The following is a 16,839-nucleotide window of genomic DNA, read 5'->3' as shown; positions in this document are numbered from 1 at the left end:
CTGAATCTCCAAAAAAGTCCCCGCTTGTGCAGCCTTGTCACGTGCCTTCAGCCTGGCCTCTGGTCACTGTACATATCCTTGGCTGTACCAATATCCAGAGTCTTCCGTACCTGGTGGAGAATAGAATCACAGTGCTTCATCGTTCCTCATGCCGTAATTTTACATACGTATTTTCCCTATCTCAAACCTGAACTCCACGCTGATACTCAAACTCACTCCGCCAGTCTATAGCTGACCATCGTGTCCACCTTGTGATTACTGGTACTAAAACTCCTGAGCTGGACCTTTTCTCCATTCTTGATCTCTTTCGCATCGCTATCACCCCATTCAATAGGCACGTCTGAGTCTGCATCTGCGTAGACAAGGACATTGAACGTACAATTACCATCGAGTATAGGCAGAAATGTTACTGATGCTGTGATTTGGCGGAAGATGGCTTGAATTTCTTCCTGGATCTGGGCTTCAGTCTTCTCAGGCTCCGGGTCTGCTGGTGCTGGCGTAGAATCCCTGCGTTGCATCAATTTCGGCCGTAAACTTCCTCGCAATACTTCGCGGCCACTTACTCTGGTGCGGTATTCTCCTTATCCGACGCCTTCTTTGATGATCGGTGTTTGGTCGACTTGCTAGTCATGTGGACATCAAATTGCCATCTCTCGACGTGTTCGCCCGTCTCTTTGCTGGTTATTACCACCACCAATCTTGAAATCTTTCCCCCAATCATCCATTTATTGAGTTGGGACATGATTTTCTTGATGTATGCCTTGACTTGGTCATCTGAGGAAACTGGACCTGTCAGCACCACATTTCTCGATGTACTTTGTTTGCCATACCGAGCATGTTGAGTCCATATTTCTTCACCGGTGTAAAATCCTCCGCTGGGTAAACCCCTCTCTGAAATCTGCCCATGTTACTGAACGTCTTCTCGTTTGTCGCCTGCGGCTTAATACGTACAAGATAGTGTTGATGGAATATTCAAACTGAAAACAGTCAGTCGCTGTTAGATCAAGAGCTATTGAAAGTGCAGGGACTTACGAATTCGGCGACGGTCTTGGATGACCCTACTCTCTCAATCAGCCACGACCGAAATGGAATCGCCGCGATTTCCAATTTGAACACTCACCACGTAGAGCAAGTTTATGCACTTGAGCCTTGTCTTTCTTCTCGGCGGCCATTTTTGTCCTGTTTTGAAGTTCAGCTTCTTGCGTTGAATGCGGTGCGGTGCGGTGGAATAAGAAGCAATGGAAATCGTTGTTGACATTTCCGTTTCCTGGGAGACAGTCGTTTCAACCAATAGAAACTCGCCTCAGCACGTGCAACTCGCGTAACTGCCTCCGGAGAAATATAATTATGGATTTACCTCAAAAATAGCACTTGAGAAGAGATGCACCAGTGCCTTCCATATTCCCATCCATGCGACGATGGCTGCAGGTCTTTGCACGGCGAGGAGCTGCGATAAGCACCCCCTGGGTCTCAGCATGCTCCCGTCTTAACAATTGCCGCGAATTGAGGCCGTTTGCCTCGTCTTCTTTGCGACTCGCAGCCCCTAGTACACCCATCACCGATCTCGAACAACGACTGGCAGCCATCCCGATTGACCGTTATCGCAATTTTTGCATCGTGGCACATGTTGACCATGGCAAAAGTACCCTTAGTGACCGCCTCCTCGAACTCACCGGCACCATCCAGGCAGGCTCAAACAAGCAAGTCCTAGACAAGTTGGATGTCGAAAGAGAACGTGGAATCACTGTCAAAGCACAAACATGTTCTATGATCTACAAGTACAAGGGACAAGATTACCTACTTCATCTTGTCGATACTCCTGGCCATGTGGACTTCAGAGCTGAAGTTGCTCGGAGTTATGCAAGCTGTGGGGGGGCCTTATTACTGGTTGATGCAAGTCAAGGAATACAAGCGCAGACTGTCGCCAACTTCTACCAAGCCTTTGCTCAAGGTTTGACACTCATACCTGTCATCAATAAAGTTGATCTGCCCCATGCCGATCCTCCTCGTGCCCTACAACAGATGAAAGACAGTTTTGAGCTGGACCCGAACAGTGCTGTCCTGGTCTCGGCAAAGACGGGTCTGAACGTTGAGAGCATCCTACCTATAGTGATAGAAGAGATTCCTGCGTGAGTTCCCATACCTAGCCTTGTCGTCAATCAATCTCCTAACTATGTACAGACCAACTGGAGATGACCAGGCCCCACTGAAACTTTTCCTGGTTGACTCGTGGTATTCAACCTACAAAGGTGTTATTCTACTTGTACGCGTGTTCGAGGGATCAGTTCGCGCAGGCGACCAGATTGTTTCCTTTGCCACCGGCAACAAGTATATTGTTGGAGAGGTTGGAATCATGTACCCTGACCAGGTGCCACAGAAAGTCCTTCGGGCGGGGCAAGTTGGTTATGTCTATTTTAATCCAAGTATGAGAAAAAGCAAAGAGGCAAAAATTGGTGACACCTATACCAAGGTCGGCTTCGAAAAGAAAGTCCAAGCCTTACCTGGTTTCGAAGAGCCAAAGCCTATGGTCTTTGTTGCGGCATTCCCTGTCGACCAAGGAGATTTTGAACATCTCGAGGACAGTATCAATCAGCTGACATTGAATGACCGAAGTGTTACCGTGCAAAAGGAATCATCAAACGCCCTTGGCGCAGGTTTTCGTCTTGGGTTTTTGGGCACCCTGCACTGCTCAGTGTTCGAGGATCGTCTGCGACAAGAGCATGGAGCTAGCATCATTATCACACCTCCTACTGTCCCTTTTCGAATCAGATATAAAGATGGCAAAGAAGTGGTGGTCACTAACCCTGCCGAGTTCCCGGAGAATGATACTGTTCGTCGGAACGTGGCCGATTTGCTCGAACCCTATGTGCTGTGCACCTTGACTCTGCCCGAAGAGTATCTTGGCCCCGTTATCGAGCTTTGCGAGGCGAATCGCGGTGAACAAAAATCCCTTGAGTATTTCACCTCGACGCAGGTCATTCTCAAATACGAAATGCCGCTGGCCCAACTAGTGGACGACTTCTTCGGCAAGCTAAAATCGGGGACCAAAGGTTATGCCACACTGGACTACGAGGAAGCTGACTGGCGCAGCAGCAATATTGTCAAACTCCAGTTGCTGGTCAATAAGGAACCTGTTGACGCTGTTTCACGAGTTATGCACCAATCCCAAGTTCGTCAAGTGGGTAAGCGGTGGGTTGAAAAGTTCAAAGAGCATGTCGACCGCCAAATGTTTGAGATTGTCATTCAAGCTGCTGTTGGAAGGGAGATTGTTGCACGCGAAACCCTCAAGGCATTCCGAAAAGACGTCCTGGCTAAATTGCATGCTAGCGATATTACTAGACGGAAGAAATTGCTAGAGAAACAGAAAGAAGGGCGCAAGAAATTGAAAGCAGTGGGAAATGTGGTTATTGACCACACTGCATTCCAAGCCTTTCTGGCAAAATGATACGAATATAAAACAGACGTTCTCAGTCATGGCTTCTCGGTCGCCCTATCCCCAGACATTTGAATCTCACATTTTTCATCCGCCTTTCACCTATGAGGGCGTAGAGAGGAGAAAATACAACTCTAAGTTGTGTACAAATCGTTGCGATATCTTTAACTAACTCGGCGCATGTACTCAAACCATGTAATGCCACCGTCGAAACCGTCCAACAGGTTGAGAGTTATGTTCGCAACGCTTTCAAAGCCCAGACTCTTATACAGAGGGTATCCTGCGGGAGTGGCCAAAAGGGTGACAGGAAGACGTACTTGTCTGCCTCGCAACTTGGACAGTCGTTTCTCCTCGAGCTTTGCTTTCTCTATGCCCCATTCAACCTGTACGGCTCCAAAGCCATGGCCGTCCCAGTCTGGATGTGTCGCCAAGACTGCCAGGTAGAATTGAGACTCATACATGTCATGAACATACTTTTTATCTGCCGCTTCGAGTTGGGGTTTCAGATGAAGAGCGCGAGTAATGTTCAGATCAATATGGGATGAGCACGGAACCTCTAGGTTTTGTACTTCTGCAACCCAAGTCTGGCCTCGCGATTTACTCATTGATCTTTGGGTTTGTGCCCCAAGTCGCTGCTCAGCGCCAGGGTTAATACTCTCAGGATTGAGCATTCCAAACTCGGCAGGTAACCTTCCCGCGCCTTGTGGTGAATTAGCCTCATGATCAATCATCAACTCCCACCTCGCAATACTTTTCACTTCATGGTATTTTGTATTGGTCGGCACAATAACATTATAATAATCGGTAATCTTGCGGTCCAGGTACTCTTTCTGCAAACCCTCGCGAATGCATCTCCAATGAAAATGAGGGAATATTTTCTGGAACTGATATAGATATCTAAATATCCGACCAGGTTCGAAAGCGTCTACTATAGTGGTTGTGACCCCATCCGTGTCAAAGATAGTCATCTCTCGAAAAATGAATGCTGGTCTAGCACTGGCCGTACAAAATGGTGCCGGTGATAAGATGAGTAGGATAAATGCGATCAAAGCATGAAGAATAATCATGATGATTTTGGTGCATGAGGACAATGTAAACAACCCGTAGTGCTTCGGAACAAAGCTCGTCGATGCTTTCGTTGCTCAAATCAATTGACGACATCGACGAGCGCGTGTGTAGGTTCCTTCCTCTCCACTGACGCCTGATCAACCTGTTGCTGCTACTTGCCCATTACGTCAGTCCTCTGAATGATGCCAGTCACCCAGTCACCCAGTCACCCAGTCACCCAGTCACCCAGTCACCCACCAGTGGGTGGTTATGTTACAGTACTTAACTACTGGATGCACGTCCAGTTAGGCAGTGTATGTACTCGTGAACCTACAATCAACACCATCAGTATATTCAGTATTTGAGCCAGGTCAATGTGAGACACTGCAGACCCATATCTTCGCTTCCGCTTGCTGTTCTCTCCTGTTCGGCGCCTTAAATTGGACCATGGTTTGCGACTAGGACTAAGGTGATCCGAGCAGACACAATCATGAGACTCCCTCAAAGGTCGCTCAACATTCACGATAAACGAATCCCACGGCCTGTGAAGGCATGACACGCGGCACCGAGTGCAATGCTTGCTTGTGTTGCACAAATTATGCCTTCTCCTGGGGGGTACAGTTGTGAATATGCCGTACGACCTTGCCCGAAAGCACCAATCCGATCTAGCCAATGCGTGGCAGCCTGAGAAATCCAAGACTACCAGCTTTTATGGATGCACAAGGTTGAGTTTGAGTTGGTTCCAAAATTCAATCTTCACGACTTATGGCGTTTTCGCTACAGCGACTTGCAATCTTCTCCGGCACCATTCCATGCCATCCGCTGGGGTTCTGCGTATATTCTATCATATACTATGTGTTTTGGTCACACGGGAACGCTTCTCAAAGTAAAGCCCTCGAACAGTATATTAGCATCCTATTTCAGACTTTGCCGAACGCTATAATGCCTGAAGTCCTTGCTTGTCATTGGAAAGCTGATGGCATAGATTAGTCCGGAGAGTCGTGGACACGGCTTGGCCACGGACATGACCGAATCTTTGTGAGCTCACAAACTCTTGGACAGTGGGTTTGCTTTCTGGGCCTCTTGCTGTTGTCGACGATGAAAGGCAACCCGTTCCAGTCTAGATCCACCCAGGCCCAGTCTCTTCATTCAGGGCCCCCCTAGGTACAAATGCACACATACCCAGCGATGCGGCAATGGGGGCACAGCATTGCGGTATCTTCGCCATTGGAGGAGAAATCCATCTCTCAACATTCATTGCCAGGACGAAGCGTTGTAAACAGGCATTGACACTTACAGGGCAGGATTGACGGCAGGTCCACGAACGATAAATTCAATTGGCAGATGAAGCTCTCGACAATCATCGAACACGATGATGGCAATGGTCAGAAAGCGAGATTCTCGGCGAGCGGATGATGAATGTTTCTGCGTCTCTAGAGGCGTCTGCATATGCCACCACGTTGGTTTCATCCCAAGAACCAATCGCAGACGGTTATGAGTAATACAAACTCCGCACAGCCGTGAGGGTATCTATATATCAGAACCCATTGCCCTCTTATCAACGCCCTCCCTCTCTTCCACCAACACTTTCTGCATCTACCCTACTAAGAAACATAGGCCTTCGAGAATCAGCGTCGAGAACCAAGACCAGATTAACACACTATCATCCCAATTAATCAGTCATGGAGCCCTGTGGATCCTGCTCATGCTGCAAGGGTTCTGTCTGCACGGGATCGTGCTCTTGCAGCAGCTGTGGAGTACGTACACTATCTCTCCTTCATCTCCAATCTAGTGGACGAAGAAAGCCAAAAGCGATTGACTAACCATTTTCTTTGACCTCCCAGCATTAAATCCTCCTCGACATGACCCCTCAAGCTGAAGCTCCAGGCCACCGATAGAACTCAATAGCGATCAGTCATGTCGAAGAGAATTGAAATCAGCTCTGCTCAACTGAATGAAGTCACGTCTCTAATTGGGTCTTGTGTTCTTGGGAACATCGAAGGGCTGGAGGCAGTGGATATCTTTCTGCGTCACCATCGACTCGAGGCCATCAGATTACTAGTCGAATTGTAGTTGGGCGAAGGGCTAGAGCGAACGGGGAGGTCATGTCGTGCCAAGTAAGGCTGCCTGCCTAGTCATATGGCTTGGATGCTGAGATGATCAAGAATTGGATAGTAAAGAACCCAAATCTATCAATACACCCTACTCTGTTTTGAACGGGCATATCCCTGCTTTCCAGTAGGTGAGAGTATCTTCTTCTATGACTAATGGCGAAGTAGCAGTCGTACGTCAAGACTTTAACGTTCTGATGTACAGCTATATGCTAGCGTAGACTCGGCCGAGCGTTAGTTTGCCTTCAATGTCATCCATGAAAAGGAAATCACGAGATGTTGAAGACAAGGTCGGGTCGTCAGAGGCCTGAAAGCACAAAGAGTAGTTAAAAGTGGACAAAAAGTGGACAGGTCCCCATAAGGGTCCCCATAAGGATGGTCATCACTAAGAGCACTCTTTTTTTAATTTCTCTCACGATGTCATTCTCGGAATATGTACAGGTATGATCCCTTTTTCGGTTCGTTGTCGCTTCGCCCCCCTATGTATATGCCATACGCGATCGAGCTCAATTCTCATCTGCCTAATCAATGACCATCGTGCTGAAATTGGCGGGGAAGGTGATGGAAATTGTAACGGGGATTTTGATGAATATGGATGTGAGTGTTAGATATGTGCGCTGTTTATTTATTTGAACCCGGCATCTCTCGCTCGCTGGTCTTCCAGCTTGGCGTAGTAGTTATCTCGTGCTCGAACGCGGGGCAGGTGGTATCCTTTAACCGGGCTGTCAGTCTCGCGAGATTTGAGGCATCATAGCACTAGGAATTCGGGCTGTAGCGCTATGCGAGTGAGAGAGTCCTTGATCACGTACCGTACCACCACAGATATCCGAAGGTTGTTCCCAGACCTATGGTAAAAGGTTCGAGTCAGCTTCCGGCTCCTATTGCCGACCATGAAAATCCTCTTCTTCAAAAGCTTAGATTCCCAGGTGTGACTCAAAACGTTGGTGTTTCCGAAGTTTTCGCTCGCTATATATCCGCCTTTTGGAGGAGGGATGGATGTGTTGGCTTACCCCCAGCAATACTTAGATCCAAGACGAGTCCTCGTCGGAGCATCTATAGCAAAAACCTTGTCAGCCTTCAGCTCATCAGTCATAGTCGGTGTACAACAGGAGCTCGCTTTGGTGTTTGAGACGCGCGTAACTCGGACAGAACGTACTCCTTCGATAGGTTTGATAGGCATGGTGCTGGTCGAGCTCTCGTCGAGCTGAGTTCGTAGGAATGGCGATCTCAGTTTGACTTGGAATGTGGCGGATAGCTTCAAAAACGTCCAGTAGCGACCCGGACGTGCGTAGAGACAGGAGGGAGAGAAGAGGTGGTGCGTGGAAGCTGTCGAAGCTGCACGGATTAGGTACATTCAAGGATGAGAAGGATCAGGTGAGGTTCAGCCTTGGCAGACATAATCACGTGGAATAGGTTCAAAGCAAGATATCACGTGATCGACCGTTCAGCCTGATTGTGGAACAGAGGATGTGCCCTTGCACGTCCAAATGTCGAGCCCAAGCCCAAAGCCGCCAACTTGTGTGGGTTCCCACCCCACCAACATGCCTAAGAGCTACCTAGTCATCAACTAGACAGGATCCCTACAAGTTTGCCTGTCGCCTGATATCCTTCATGTTGCAACTGACAGAACTCCTTCACCGAGTTTTTCTTCAATAAGCCCTGACCTCGCTCGGTCTTGCAAGTCTCTTATCCCTTTTATTCCTCGCCATGATTGCACAATGACTGCCATCAGCGACCCGAAAGACCGCCTGTGGTCTCGCCGAGAGATCGAGGGACTGATAGCCGAGGGGAGAAAGATCATTATCGTTGATGGACTTGTAATCAAAGCCGATGCATGGCTTCCTTACCACCCTGGCGGTGACAAGGCTATCTTGCATATGGTAGGAAGAGATGGGACAGACGAGATCAGGGCCCTCCATTCGCTGGGAGCCCAGGCACAAATGCAGAAGTTCGTGATTGGGAGGATTAAGGGGAGATGGTTAAACTTCTTGCCTCCTATTCAAGGGGGCTTTTTTAGGCCTTTGAAGCAAGGCGCAGAGGACCATGGAAACTCTGGAGATATTGTCGACACAGATGTCCACTTCGAGCAGAGTGCGAGCTCTTCCAGCAATGGCAGCATACCCCCATCACCCACTTTCGACGCAATCGACGCAAGTGCCTCGACAAATACATCCTTTTCTTCAGCATCTTCAGCCTCTGGATGTGAGGATACAGCCTTCAAGCCTAACCCTCTAGAGGTCCGTCTCTCTGCAGAGAAATCCTCAGACATCCTCAAATACCCCTCCCTGGACGAGGACACCCAAGAGCGCATTGTACAGAAGTACCGAGAAACGGAGAGTCGAATCCGTGCTGCGGGGCTATACCAGTGTCCTTATGGATCCTACGCCATCGAATGCACCCGCTACACCTTGCTTTTCGCCTCCTTTCTGATTGCTCTCCACTACTCGTACTACGCCGTGTCAGGAGCACTTCTCGGAATGTTCTGGCACCAATTGGTTTTTACCGCCCATGATGCCGGCCACATGGGTATTACCCACGACTTCCATACTGATACCTGTATCGGCATCTTAATCGCAGATTTCCTTGGAGGGCTTTCAATCGGCTGGTGGAAAAGAAACCACAATGTTCACCATATTGTCACCAACTCACCCGAGCATGATCCCGACATTGAGCATATACCCTTCTTTGCCATCAGCACCCGCTTCTTCAATTCTCTCCGCTCCAGCTATTATGACCGGGTCATGGAGTTCGATGTCTTCGCCAAATGGCTCATTGCCAGGCAAGACTGGCTTTACTATCCTGTCATGGCTTTTGGTCGCTTCAACCTGTACCGCCTTTCCTGGGAATACCTCTTGCTCGGCCAGGCTCCCAAAAAGGGCCAAGCGTGGTGGCATCGCTACCTGGAAATAGCAGGGCAGTTTTTCTTCTGGACCTGGTTCGGATACCTTGTCGTCTACAAGTCCATTCCTACAGCTTGGGATCGGTTTGTCTTCGTCCTCATCTCGCATGTTGTCACCGCCCCTCTTCATGTGCAAATCACACTCTCGCACTTTGCCATGTCAACAGCGGATATGGGAACACACGAGTCCTTCCCACAGAAAATGCTTCGGACCACTATGGACGTCGATTGTCCCACCTGGCTCGACTTCTTCCATGGCGGGCTCCAATTCCAGGCCGTCCATCACCTGTACCCCCGCATCCCGCGACATAATCTACGCGAGGCGCAGAAATATGTGAAGGAGTTCTGCGAGGAAACCAAGATCCCATACGTCATTTATGGATTTGGAGAAGGTAATAAAGAAGTCATTGGCAGACTCGGTGAAGTGGCGCAGCAGGTCAAGGTCTACGAAGAGTGTCGGAAGGTATGTGTCAAGGAGATGTTGGAGGGCCATGGACTCGGCCACTGAGGTACTACCCGCGGCGGGATCGTCGCAACCCAAATTTGATACTAACCGAGAATGACTGATGAGGATATATGTATGTAGATCACTGGAGATAGATCGAATTTACCAGCAAGTATAGTCGAAGGCAAATGCCTGTTAGAGATTCTTTTTCCTGCTGGCTTGATCAATCCACGTGAGACTGTTCTGTGCTGTAAATCATTGAGGGCCGACGGTAGAGCCTGCCGAATCACAAAGAGCACACTATCTACTCTTCCGTATGAAGCCATCACCTTGCTCTAGCTAAGCATCCTCGTTGACCTCATCACAGTCCCAGTCCCATCTTATTCCACGGCAACCCCATCCTCAGTAATCCTCAAGACAACATTTCCCACCACTTTCGCCTTCTCCCTGGCCCTGACATCCAACGTCTTTGGAGCCACACTCACCAGAAATCTACCTCGACTCACAACCTCCAACCTCCTCTCGGCATCGTGTACACACTGGTCGAGGGTCATCTGCGGCACAAACTGGGGCACGCGCACGCGCTCGAGCTGCAGCGTCACCGCCGCGAAGCTCGTCCATGGGCTTATGATTGGCGTTGGAGGGTGGATTGGAGCTGCAGCTGGTCGTGACTTTGATGATGGCTCTTGAGGCGGCTGGTTTGGCAGCGCGCCGCTATTGTTAGTTTTGGGAGTGGTGGTGGTGGTGGTGGTGGTGAATAGTACGGCACATTCAAAGCGGGTCTGTATCTCCCTCAGGCGAGAGATTATCGTGGCTGTCTTTGACGGGGCAGGGTGTCCAGTTGAGTGCTGCTGCAGGAGAGGAGCGTCCAAGCGTGCCATGTCTGCATCAAAGCGATCTTGTGCGTGGAAGGCGGTTGCCGAGTCGATGATCAGAAGCCCCAATGGGCGGTGGAAGGATCTATGTCGTGTTTGGTCGAGGAGATAGCTCGCTAGCGATTCTAGGATAGACAGCACCTGGGATGAAGAGTATGGTCGGAAGACGTGGATGTGAGTTAGAGCGTCAATGGCCTTTGAGCGGGTGGCTTCTTCGTCAGGTTCGTTCGTGCTGTCTGTCTTAGAGCTCGTTTGGAGATGATTGTGAAGGACTTGCGACAGGCGAGAGGCAGAAAAGCGTCCGTCATTGTCGATCCATACGACGGCTGATTGTTTTCCACCCTCCTCGCGAAGGAGAGTCGCGTGTGTAGCCAAGTAGTAGAGCAGATTTGTTTTTCCCGAGGCTGATTGTTGGCTGGTGAATTCGATGATGGCTGGTTTACTCTTCGTCAAGTGCGTCTCTGATCTCTCGGTCTCCGCGTTGAGCACTTCCGCATAACCGTACTCTTCTTGGTCTGCATGGTACTCTAGGCTCGGTGCTCCTGAGGACACCCACTCCGGGCGTCGAGGTGCTGGTTCATCTGGGTACCGGAAGCTTTCCAGGAGCTTATCCAGCTGCGGGATCCCCAGAACTGACTTTTCCTGTGGACCAATTATATGTCTCACGTCTGCCAGAAGCTGATCATAACAATCAGACGACGCTTTATTGATGGTAAATTGACAAGGCTGAGATGGATGGGTGCTTGTGGAAGAGGCCGAAAAGCCAAAAGGAAGGTGTAGCGGAAAAAGACCAATTTCAGAATCACGTCTCATCGATAAAACTCACCTGCTCTAGACTTTCCTCATGCACCGCTGCTAGGAGATTGAAGCCGTACTGTTCGGCTGACATGATTGCGCCATGACCAGCCTGGTTTTTCAGTCGCACACCGCTTTGTAGATCGCTCTGCAAAGAAAAGCTTAAGGTTAAGAAGAAAGCGAAAAGACAGCCCAGTTATCAAGACCCGACTGAACGACCATGGCTCCACCCGAGCACACGTTCCCCGTCAGCCAGCTCGAGCAGCAAATTTACTACCACGGCGTCAACGGGAAAAGAAAAGCTCGCAAGCTGGGTGACTTTGACCTTCAACGAGACTGCGAGTTACTCGAGCTGGTGCAATACAGCTGCACCACACCCGAGCAACAGTATCAAAAGGCGTTGGAGAGCCGGACCGGAATGGCGCAGATGGAATGCTTCCCTTTTGTGAGGCTGTTTAGGAAGTATGCATGCGCCTACACCCCTTTGATTCGATTCTACGTTTGATACCACGCTGACTAGACGTGGGTGGACAGGTGTATGAAGGGCAATCACACGTTCCATGTTGAGACCACCGCTTGGGAGGGCGAACATGCTTGGTCTGCCAGCCAAGATTCAAGTCCTACGAGTACAGCAACAGCAACAAAAAAGGAGAAAGACTCAAAGGACAGTGTGAAGAGTTTGTTCTGGTCCTCGCAATCGCAATGAGCCATTCCCATTGGGGGTATCATTTGTAAATGCTATCCTGGCAATTTCACACTCCGCCAACGCCTTCGCTCGGTAAAGCAATCATGAAAAAGTAGGAATCAAAGCTCCATCACATCGGCTTCGGCAGCTGCGGATCCTGGTCTACGTGCAGCCCCGACCGGTGCCCTTCTTTTCACTTGCGCATCGTCTGGCATCCGGTACGCCTTTTCGCATGTGACTATGGGACCCAACTCGAATCCTCCAGGCTCTTTGGCGAGCAGGTCTCTCAAAGTTTCTTCAAATATAGCTTCTTCGGAGAGACTGACGCCATTCTTCCAACGCTTCCTAGGCGCGGGTGCCGTCTTCTTTTTCAAGGCCTCGAACTCTAGCGGATGGGCCGCATCCAGTTTGACAGCTCCTGCCAACTTGCGCAATGCTTGTTCGCCCAGCTTGCCTTCTTGCGTTGCCAGTTCACGAATCTTCCGCGTATCCTTTTCCAGCGTGGGAAAGAGGGCCGTGTCTCGGAATGTGTGCGCAGAGGGTAGAGGAGGTAGACTGGAGGTATTGAAACCGAATCTCTGCAGCTGTCCGTGACCGTCAAGCTCAGGGCCTAGGAAGTCGGATGGGAGTTTCACTACGTTGTGGAAAGTGTCTTCGGGAGGTGGAGTAGGTAAAAGCGGTTGATTAATGGGAGGTTGTGTCACATAGGATCTCAACTGGTCGTCTGGCCTCGGAATGTCAAGGACTTGGATGGCGGTCTCAAAGTCGGTTGGTATAGGTGCGGTCCGCCGACCTGCGAGCATAGATCGACGGACTTTGGAAAGGAATTTGAGAATGACTGGGACCTTGGTCAGTATCGGTGGTCGGGGCAGAAGAAAGTCGAGAGGAGTAGCTCAGTGGTGTAATTACATTCATCTACGGCAGCCGCAAGTGACTCTAGAGCCACTGACTCAATCACAGGGAATTCTATCTTCTCTTGCACTGCCACCTCTTCGCATATTGCCTTTATGCTGTCGATCAGCAACTTGTCGACCAGCTCATGGTTGAGTAATGCAGGTTCCCTGGTTGGGACAGGTGGAGGCCTGTGTGTCAGGACATGATGATGGTGGTACGGGGTTTTTCTCTTCGGCGAGGTTGTAGACATCTGCTAGCGAAGAAGGATTCAAGGGACTAGAACGGGAATAAACGAGGTTGGACTAATTTATTGGTTTTGCTGGCGATCTTGAACTCAGAGTTGATACGTCGCAAATGCGCAGATCGACCATCAATCTGCCAAGCAATTGTAGCCCACCTGTTCGGGACAAAAGTCATGCTGCCCTACGTTCGCGCGGACACCTTTCCTCTCTTCATTAGTCGCTCACTTTCTCAAAACACCTCCATCGAGACTTTGTTCTCATTCAAAGATGATGATATGGAATACTTGCCGTGATACTTCTCTTCTATCTACAACATTGCTCGGACTCTAGAAATCCAGATCCGTCTCCATTTATCATGCGCTGCTATGGTTCCAGGGTCCTGGTAGAAGCCGTAAAAGAGGCCCTTCCCGTCCCTCTCGATGAGTTACATCTGGTATCTGTACGATGGATCACGATCAGAGCTCTCCGCGCTCTCTCTTGAAAAGCCATCCATGCCCCTCCCCTGGAGAACAAGATGCTTAGAAATGCCCAGCCAAGGACGGCAAGAACCTTGCACTCCAGATTGGAAGCATGGCCCACTTGAAGTTACAGTGCTTGGTCGAGGATGGAGATTTAGCGTAATATGATGTCTCTAATGTTGGCCAAGGTGAGAGTGATTCTTACGATGGCAGCTTTTTTCGCCTTTCGGACAGTGGCAAGAGAGCCGTACAACGCTTGCGCGGTCAAGGAGCAACGACTACCTCTCAGTCAAACCGGTCTCGTAAGGGTTTAAATTTCAATTTTTCGTACCAGCAGGCAGCGGCAGAACATTTCAAGGCGTTGAATCGCCGCTCGATCAAGTTCTCGGAGAACCTGACCCTTCAAAACTTCGGTTTCCACGACGTGGTGTTCGCTAAGCCCCGAATGTCAGGGGCAAATGCGAACATCCAAAATTGGTCTTCCGGTGGAATCTAAATTATCACAAACCCTTTAGATTTTCAACATTCATACGCTTGAAGTCCCAGAAGGGGTGGCGGAGATGATCACAATGTTCCACGTCACAGGGGCGTACATCTATGTCGATCCGGATGGGAACCCGATCGGAGTGGAGGACGTTTTCAGCAAGATCGATGCTGCGAAGAAGCATTATGAGAGTGTGGGGCTCAGTGCCGGTTTTGCAAACCAATTTATTAGGTAGATGATGAATTGAATTGTCATTTGGTATTTGAATAAATTTACTCTGAATTTGGACCAATGTACGCGGCTCAGGATTACCATCACTTACAGCCCGACCCTTCCAGTGGATTATGCACTTGTCGTAGACAACACCGAGTATCGTCACATACGATATACATTTGTTTCGAGGAATGCAATACACGTGGCGAGCCAAAAATATAAGATGGGAAGAGTTGGAACAAGGAAATGCAATCGTGATTCTCATTGGTGCCTGCAGAAGAAGTGCTCTGTGTTAGGTCAGCCATGACTGTCACTGTCGGCGCTATAGCCTGCACCCTAGATTCTGAGTTGTCCCCGAAGCTTCTAACTACATCTCTGGAGGGAGTTTTCCGATTGGCATGTAGATGCCGAGTTCGACCTCCTGGCATGAAATATAATGATGAGATGTCTATTCGGACCGAAACAGCACCTGCACTCCGTTTAGGACGAAGGATGCCGACGTTTTCAATGACTTGATTGCAAGTTAGATGCAACGACATGCTATCCTGTTCACGAGAATATTAATGTCAACAGCTGCCGCATGAATTGACGACGACTACTAACAGCGCCGACGCGACAATAAATCTTCAGACCCGACCCCAAAACACCTGTCCGCGATGGCTTCCACAGGAAAAACTCTTGACATTGCCATCGTCGGTGGCTCCCTCGGCGGCTTATTCGCCGCAACGCCATTGCTGAGAATGCCACAGAAGCACAGGGTCACCATTTTGGAGCGCAGTGGTACTCCATTATTGCATGACCAGGGAGCTGGCGTTGTAGCTGGCGGCAGTGTTCAGAAGTGGGTCGAGAAGTTTGACGTGTTCGGGAAAGAGGCAAGAGTGAGTACTTACGCCATGGCTGAGTTTAAACGCCATAATGAATAGGTCACATCAAAGACGAGGACATATCTCAATCGTGAAGGTCAGATTGTCGACAGAGAAGATCTGACCCAATGGATGACTAGCTGGGACTTGCTATACCAGCTGGGTCGAGCAAACTTCGATGGACAACAATCGGGGCACGTGGCTAACCAGTGGGATCAAGTAAGTGATGGACCTGACGGAGAACGCGTAAAGGAGGCCTGGGGACGAGCAAAATATGAATACGGGAGAGCGGTCGAAGGCCTCGAGCTCGCTGGCGACAAGGTACAAATAAGTTGGAGAGACACTAGAGAGGGGTCGCCACAAAAAGGCGAACCGGGCACTCTTGTCGTGGATTTTGTGGTTTGTGCCGACGGACCTTCTAGCGGAATGCGGAAGATGTTGCTCAATGACAAGGCTTCACAGAGAATATATGCTGGTTATGTTGCCTTTCGGGGAACGGTTCCAGAGACTGAGCTTGATGATCCTGCCAGAGACGCCTTTGTTGAGAAATTCACCTTCTTCCACACACAGGGAATCCAGATTCTGGGATACACAATTCCGGGAGCCAACGGGGACCTGGAGCTTGGGAAAAGATTAGTGAATTGGGTTTGGTACTGGAATTTCCCAGAAGATTCCGAAGAGTATAAAGAGGTCTTGACCGATTCAAATGGCAACAGACATCGATATACCCTTCCCACCGGCGGGCACATAGGGGAAGAGGTATGGAATCGGCAAAAAGGAAGAGCAAAGGAAGTCTTGCCACCCCAGTTTGCCCAGCTTGTGCAAAAGACACAGAAGCCCTTTGTGCAGGCTATCACTGACGTAACAGCACCAGCACAGGGAGCTCCAGTGGGGAGACTGTTGGGAGGAAAAGCTGCCCTGCTAGGTGATGCTCTAGCAGGATTTTGTCCACATACAGCAGCGAGTACCAGCCAAGCAGCATTCGATGCCCTGATGTTGGAGAGAGCCTTCGCTGGGGAGATAACATGGGGTCAATATGAGGAGAATGTGTTGCAATATGCCAACACTTGGCAGCGCAAAGGTGTCATGTTAGGAACGTGTAGTCAGTTTGAGAATATCTCGACCCATGCTTCACCCTTGACCATGATGGCCAGGGACCAGCAATTCGCAAGTCGGGACTGACTGGAGCGTATTTGCGGGATTGCCTTCGGTTCGCTTGATCGTCGAAAGTGAAAGTTTGAATTTTTGGCTGGCATGGTACCTATTTGTGTGTGGATGCAAATAGTGTAAGGAAGCTTCAAGCAGGAGTTTGGGAGACGGACCCTAGCGATGGGGTCAGTAGGATTCACAGCAAGATTTAAAGCAGCGTTGATTCGAGTCACGTGCGACGTCAAA

At 49.7% G+C, this 16,839-nt stretch overlaps 8 protein-coding genes across 8 annotated transcripts; 5 read left to right on the top strand and 3 right to left on the bottom strand.

The window, feature by feature from the left end:
• Nucleotides 1–212: 212 nt before the first annotated feature.
• Nucleotides 213–742, bottom strand: A1O9_00642 (mitotic spindle assembly checkpoint protein MAD2; the record flags this gene model as incomplete). Its single annotated transcript, XM_013409805.1, has 2 exons — nt 213–507; nt 564–742. 2 exons carry the CDS (start codon nt 740–742, stop codon nt 213–215), a joined length of 474 nt encoding a protein of 157 aa, XP_013265259.1.
• Nucleotides 743–1,410: 668 nt separating this feature from the next.
• Nucleotides 1,411–3,445, top strand: A1O9_00641 (translation factor GUF1, mitochondrial; the record flags this gene model as incomplete). The annotated part of the gene is made up of 2 exons (XM_013409804.1): nt 1,411–2,129; nt 2,182–3,445. The coding sequence occupies 2 exons, from the start codon at nt 1,411–1,413 to the stop codon at nt 3,443–3,445; spliced, it is 1,983 nt and encodes a 660-aa protein (XP_013265258.1).
• A 4,864-nt stretch (nt 3,446–8,309) lies between these two features.
• On the top strand, nt 8,310–9,998 carry A1O9_00640 (uncharacterized protein; the record flags this gene model as incomplete). The annotated part of the gene is made up of 1 exon (XM_013409803.1): nt 8,310–9,998. The coding sequence occupies one exon, from the start codon at nt 8,310–8,312 to the stop codon at nt 9,996–9,998; it is 1,689 nt and encodes a 562-aa protein (XP_013265257.1).
• Nucleotides 9,999–10,315: 317 nt separating this feature from the next.
• A1O9_00639 (uncharacterized protein) lies at nt 10,316–11,699 on the bottom strand (the record flags this gene model as incomplete). The annotated part of the gene is made up of 2 exons (XM_013409802.1): nt 10,316–11,536; nt 11,637–11,699. 2 exons carry the CDS (start codon nt 11,697–11,699, stop codon nt 10,316–10,318), a joined length of 1,284 nt encoding a protein of 427 aa, XP_013265256.1.
• Nucleotides 11,700–11,825: 126 nt separating this feature from the next.
• A1O9_00638 (uncharacterized protein) lies at nt 11,826–12,302 on the top strand (the record flags this gene model as incomplete). The annotated part of the gene is made up of 2 exons (XM_013409801.1): nt 11,826–12,067; nt 12,140–12,302. Coding segments are annotated over 2 exons (405 nt in total), but the record flags the coding sequence as incomplete, so codon positions are not given.
• Nucleotides 12,303–12,409: 107 nt separating this feature from the next.
• A1O9_00637 (uncharacterized protein) lies at nt 12,410–13,434 on the bottom strand (the record flags this gene model as incomplete). The annotated part of the gene is made up of 2 exons (XM_013409800.1): nt 12,410–13,128; nt 13,200–13,434. The coding sequence occupies 2 exons, from the start codon at nt 13,432–13,434 to the stop codon at nt 12,410–12,412; spliced, it is 954 nt and encodes a 317-aa protein (XP_013265254.1).
• Nucleotides 13,435–14,090: 656 nt separating this feature from the next.
• On the top strand, nt 14,091–14,603 carry A1O9_00636 (uncharacterized protein; the record flags this gene model as incomplete). Its single annotated transcript, XM_013409799.1, has 2 exons — nt 14,091–14,186; nt 14,400–14,603. 2 exons carry the CDS (start codon nt 14,091–14,093, stop codon nt 14,601–14,603), a joined length of 300 nt encoding a protein of 99 aa, XP_013265253.1.
• A 634-nt stretch (nt 14,604–15,237) lies between these two features.
• Nucleotides 15,238–16,626, top strand: A1O9_00635 (uncharacterized protein; the record flags this gene model as incomplete). The annotated part of the gene is made up of 2 exons (XM_013409798.1): nt 15,238–15,459; nt 15,505–16,626. The coding sequence occupies 2 exons, from the start codon at nt 15,238–15,240 to the stop codon at nt 16,624–16,626; spliced, it is 1,344 nt and encodes a 447-aa protein (XP_013265252.1).
• Nucleotides 16,627–16,839: the final 213 nt, after the last annotated feature.

The sequence above is a fragment of the Exophiala aquamarina genome (genome assembly GCF_000709125.1).
Source record: "Exophiala aquamarina CBS 119918 chromosome Unknown aczIA-supercont1.1, whole genome shotgun sequence".
Lineage (NCBI taxonomy): Eukaryota > Fungi > Ascomycota > Eurotiomycetes > Chaetothyriales > Herpotrichiellaceae > Exophiala > Exophiala aquamarina.
Note: the sequence above shows the minus strand (reverse complement) of the source record. Positions and strands in the feature narration are given on the sequence as shown.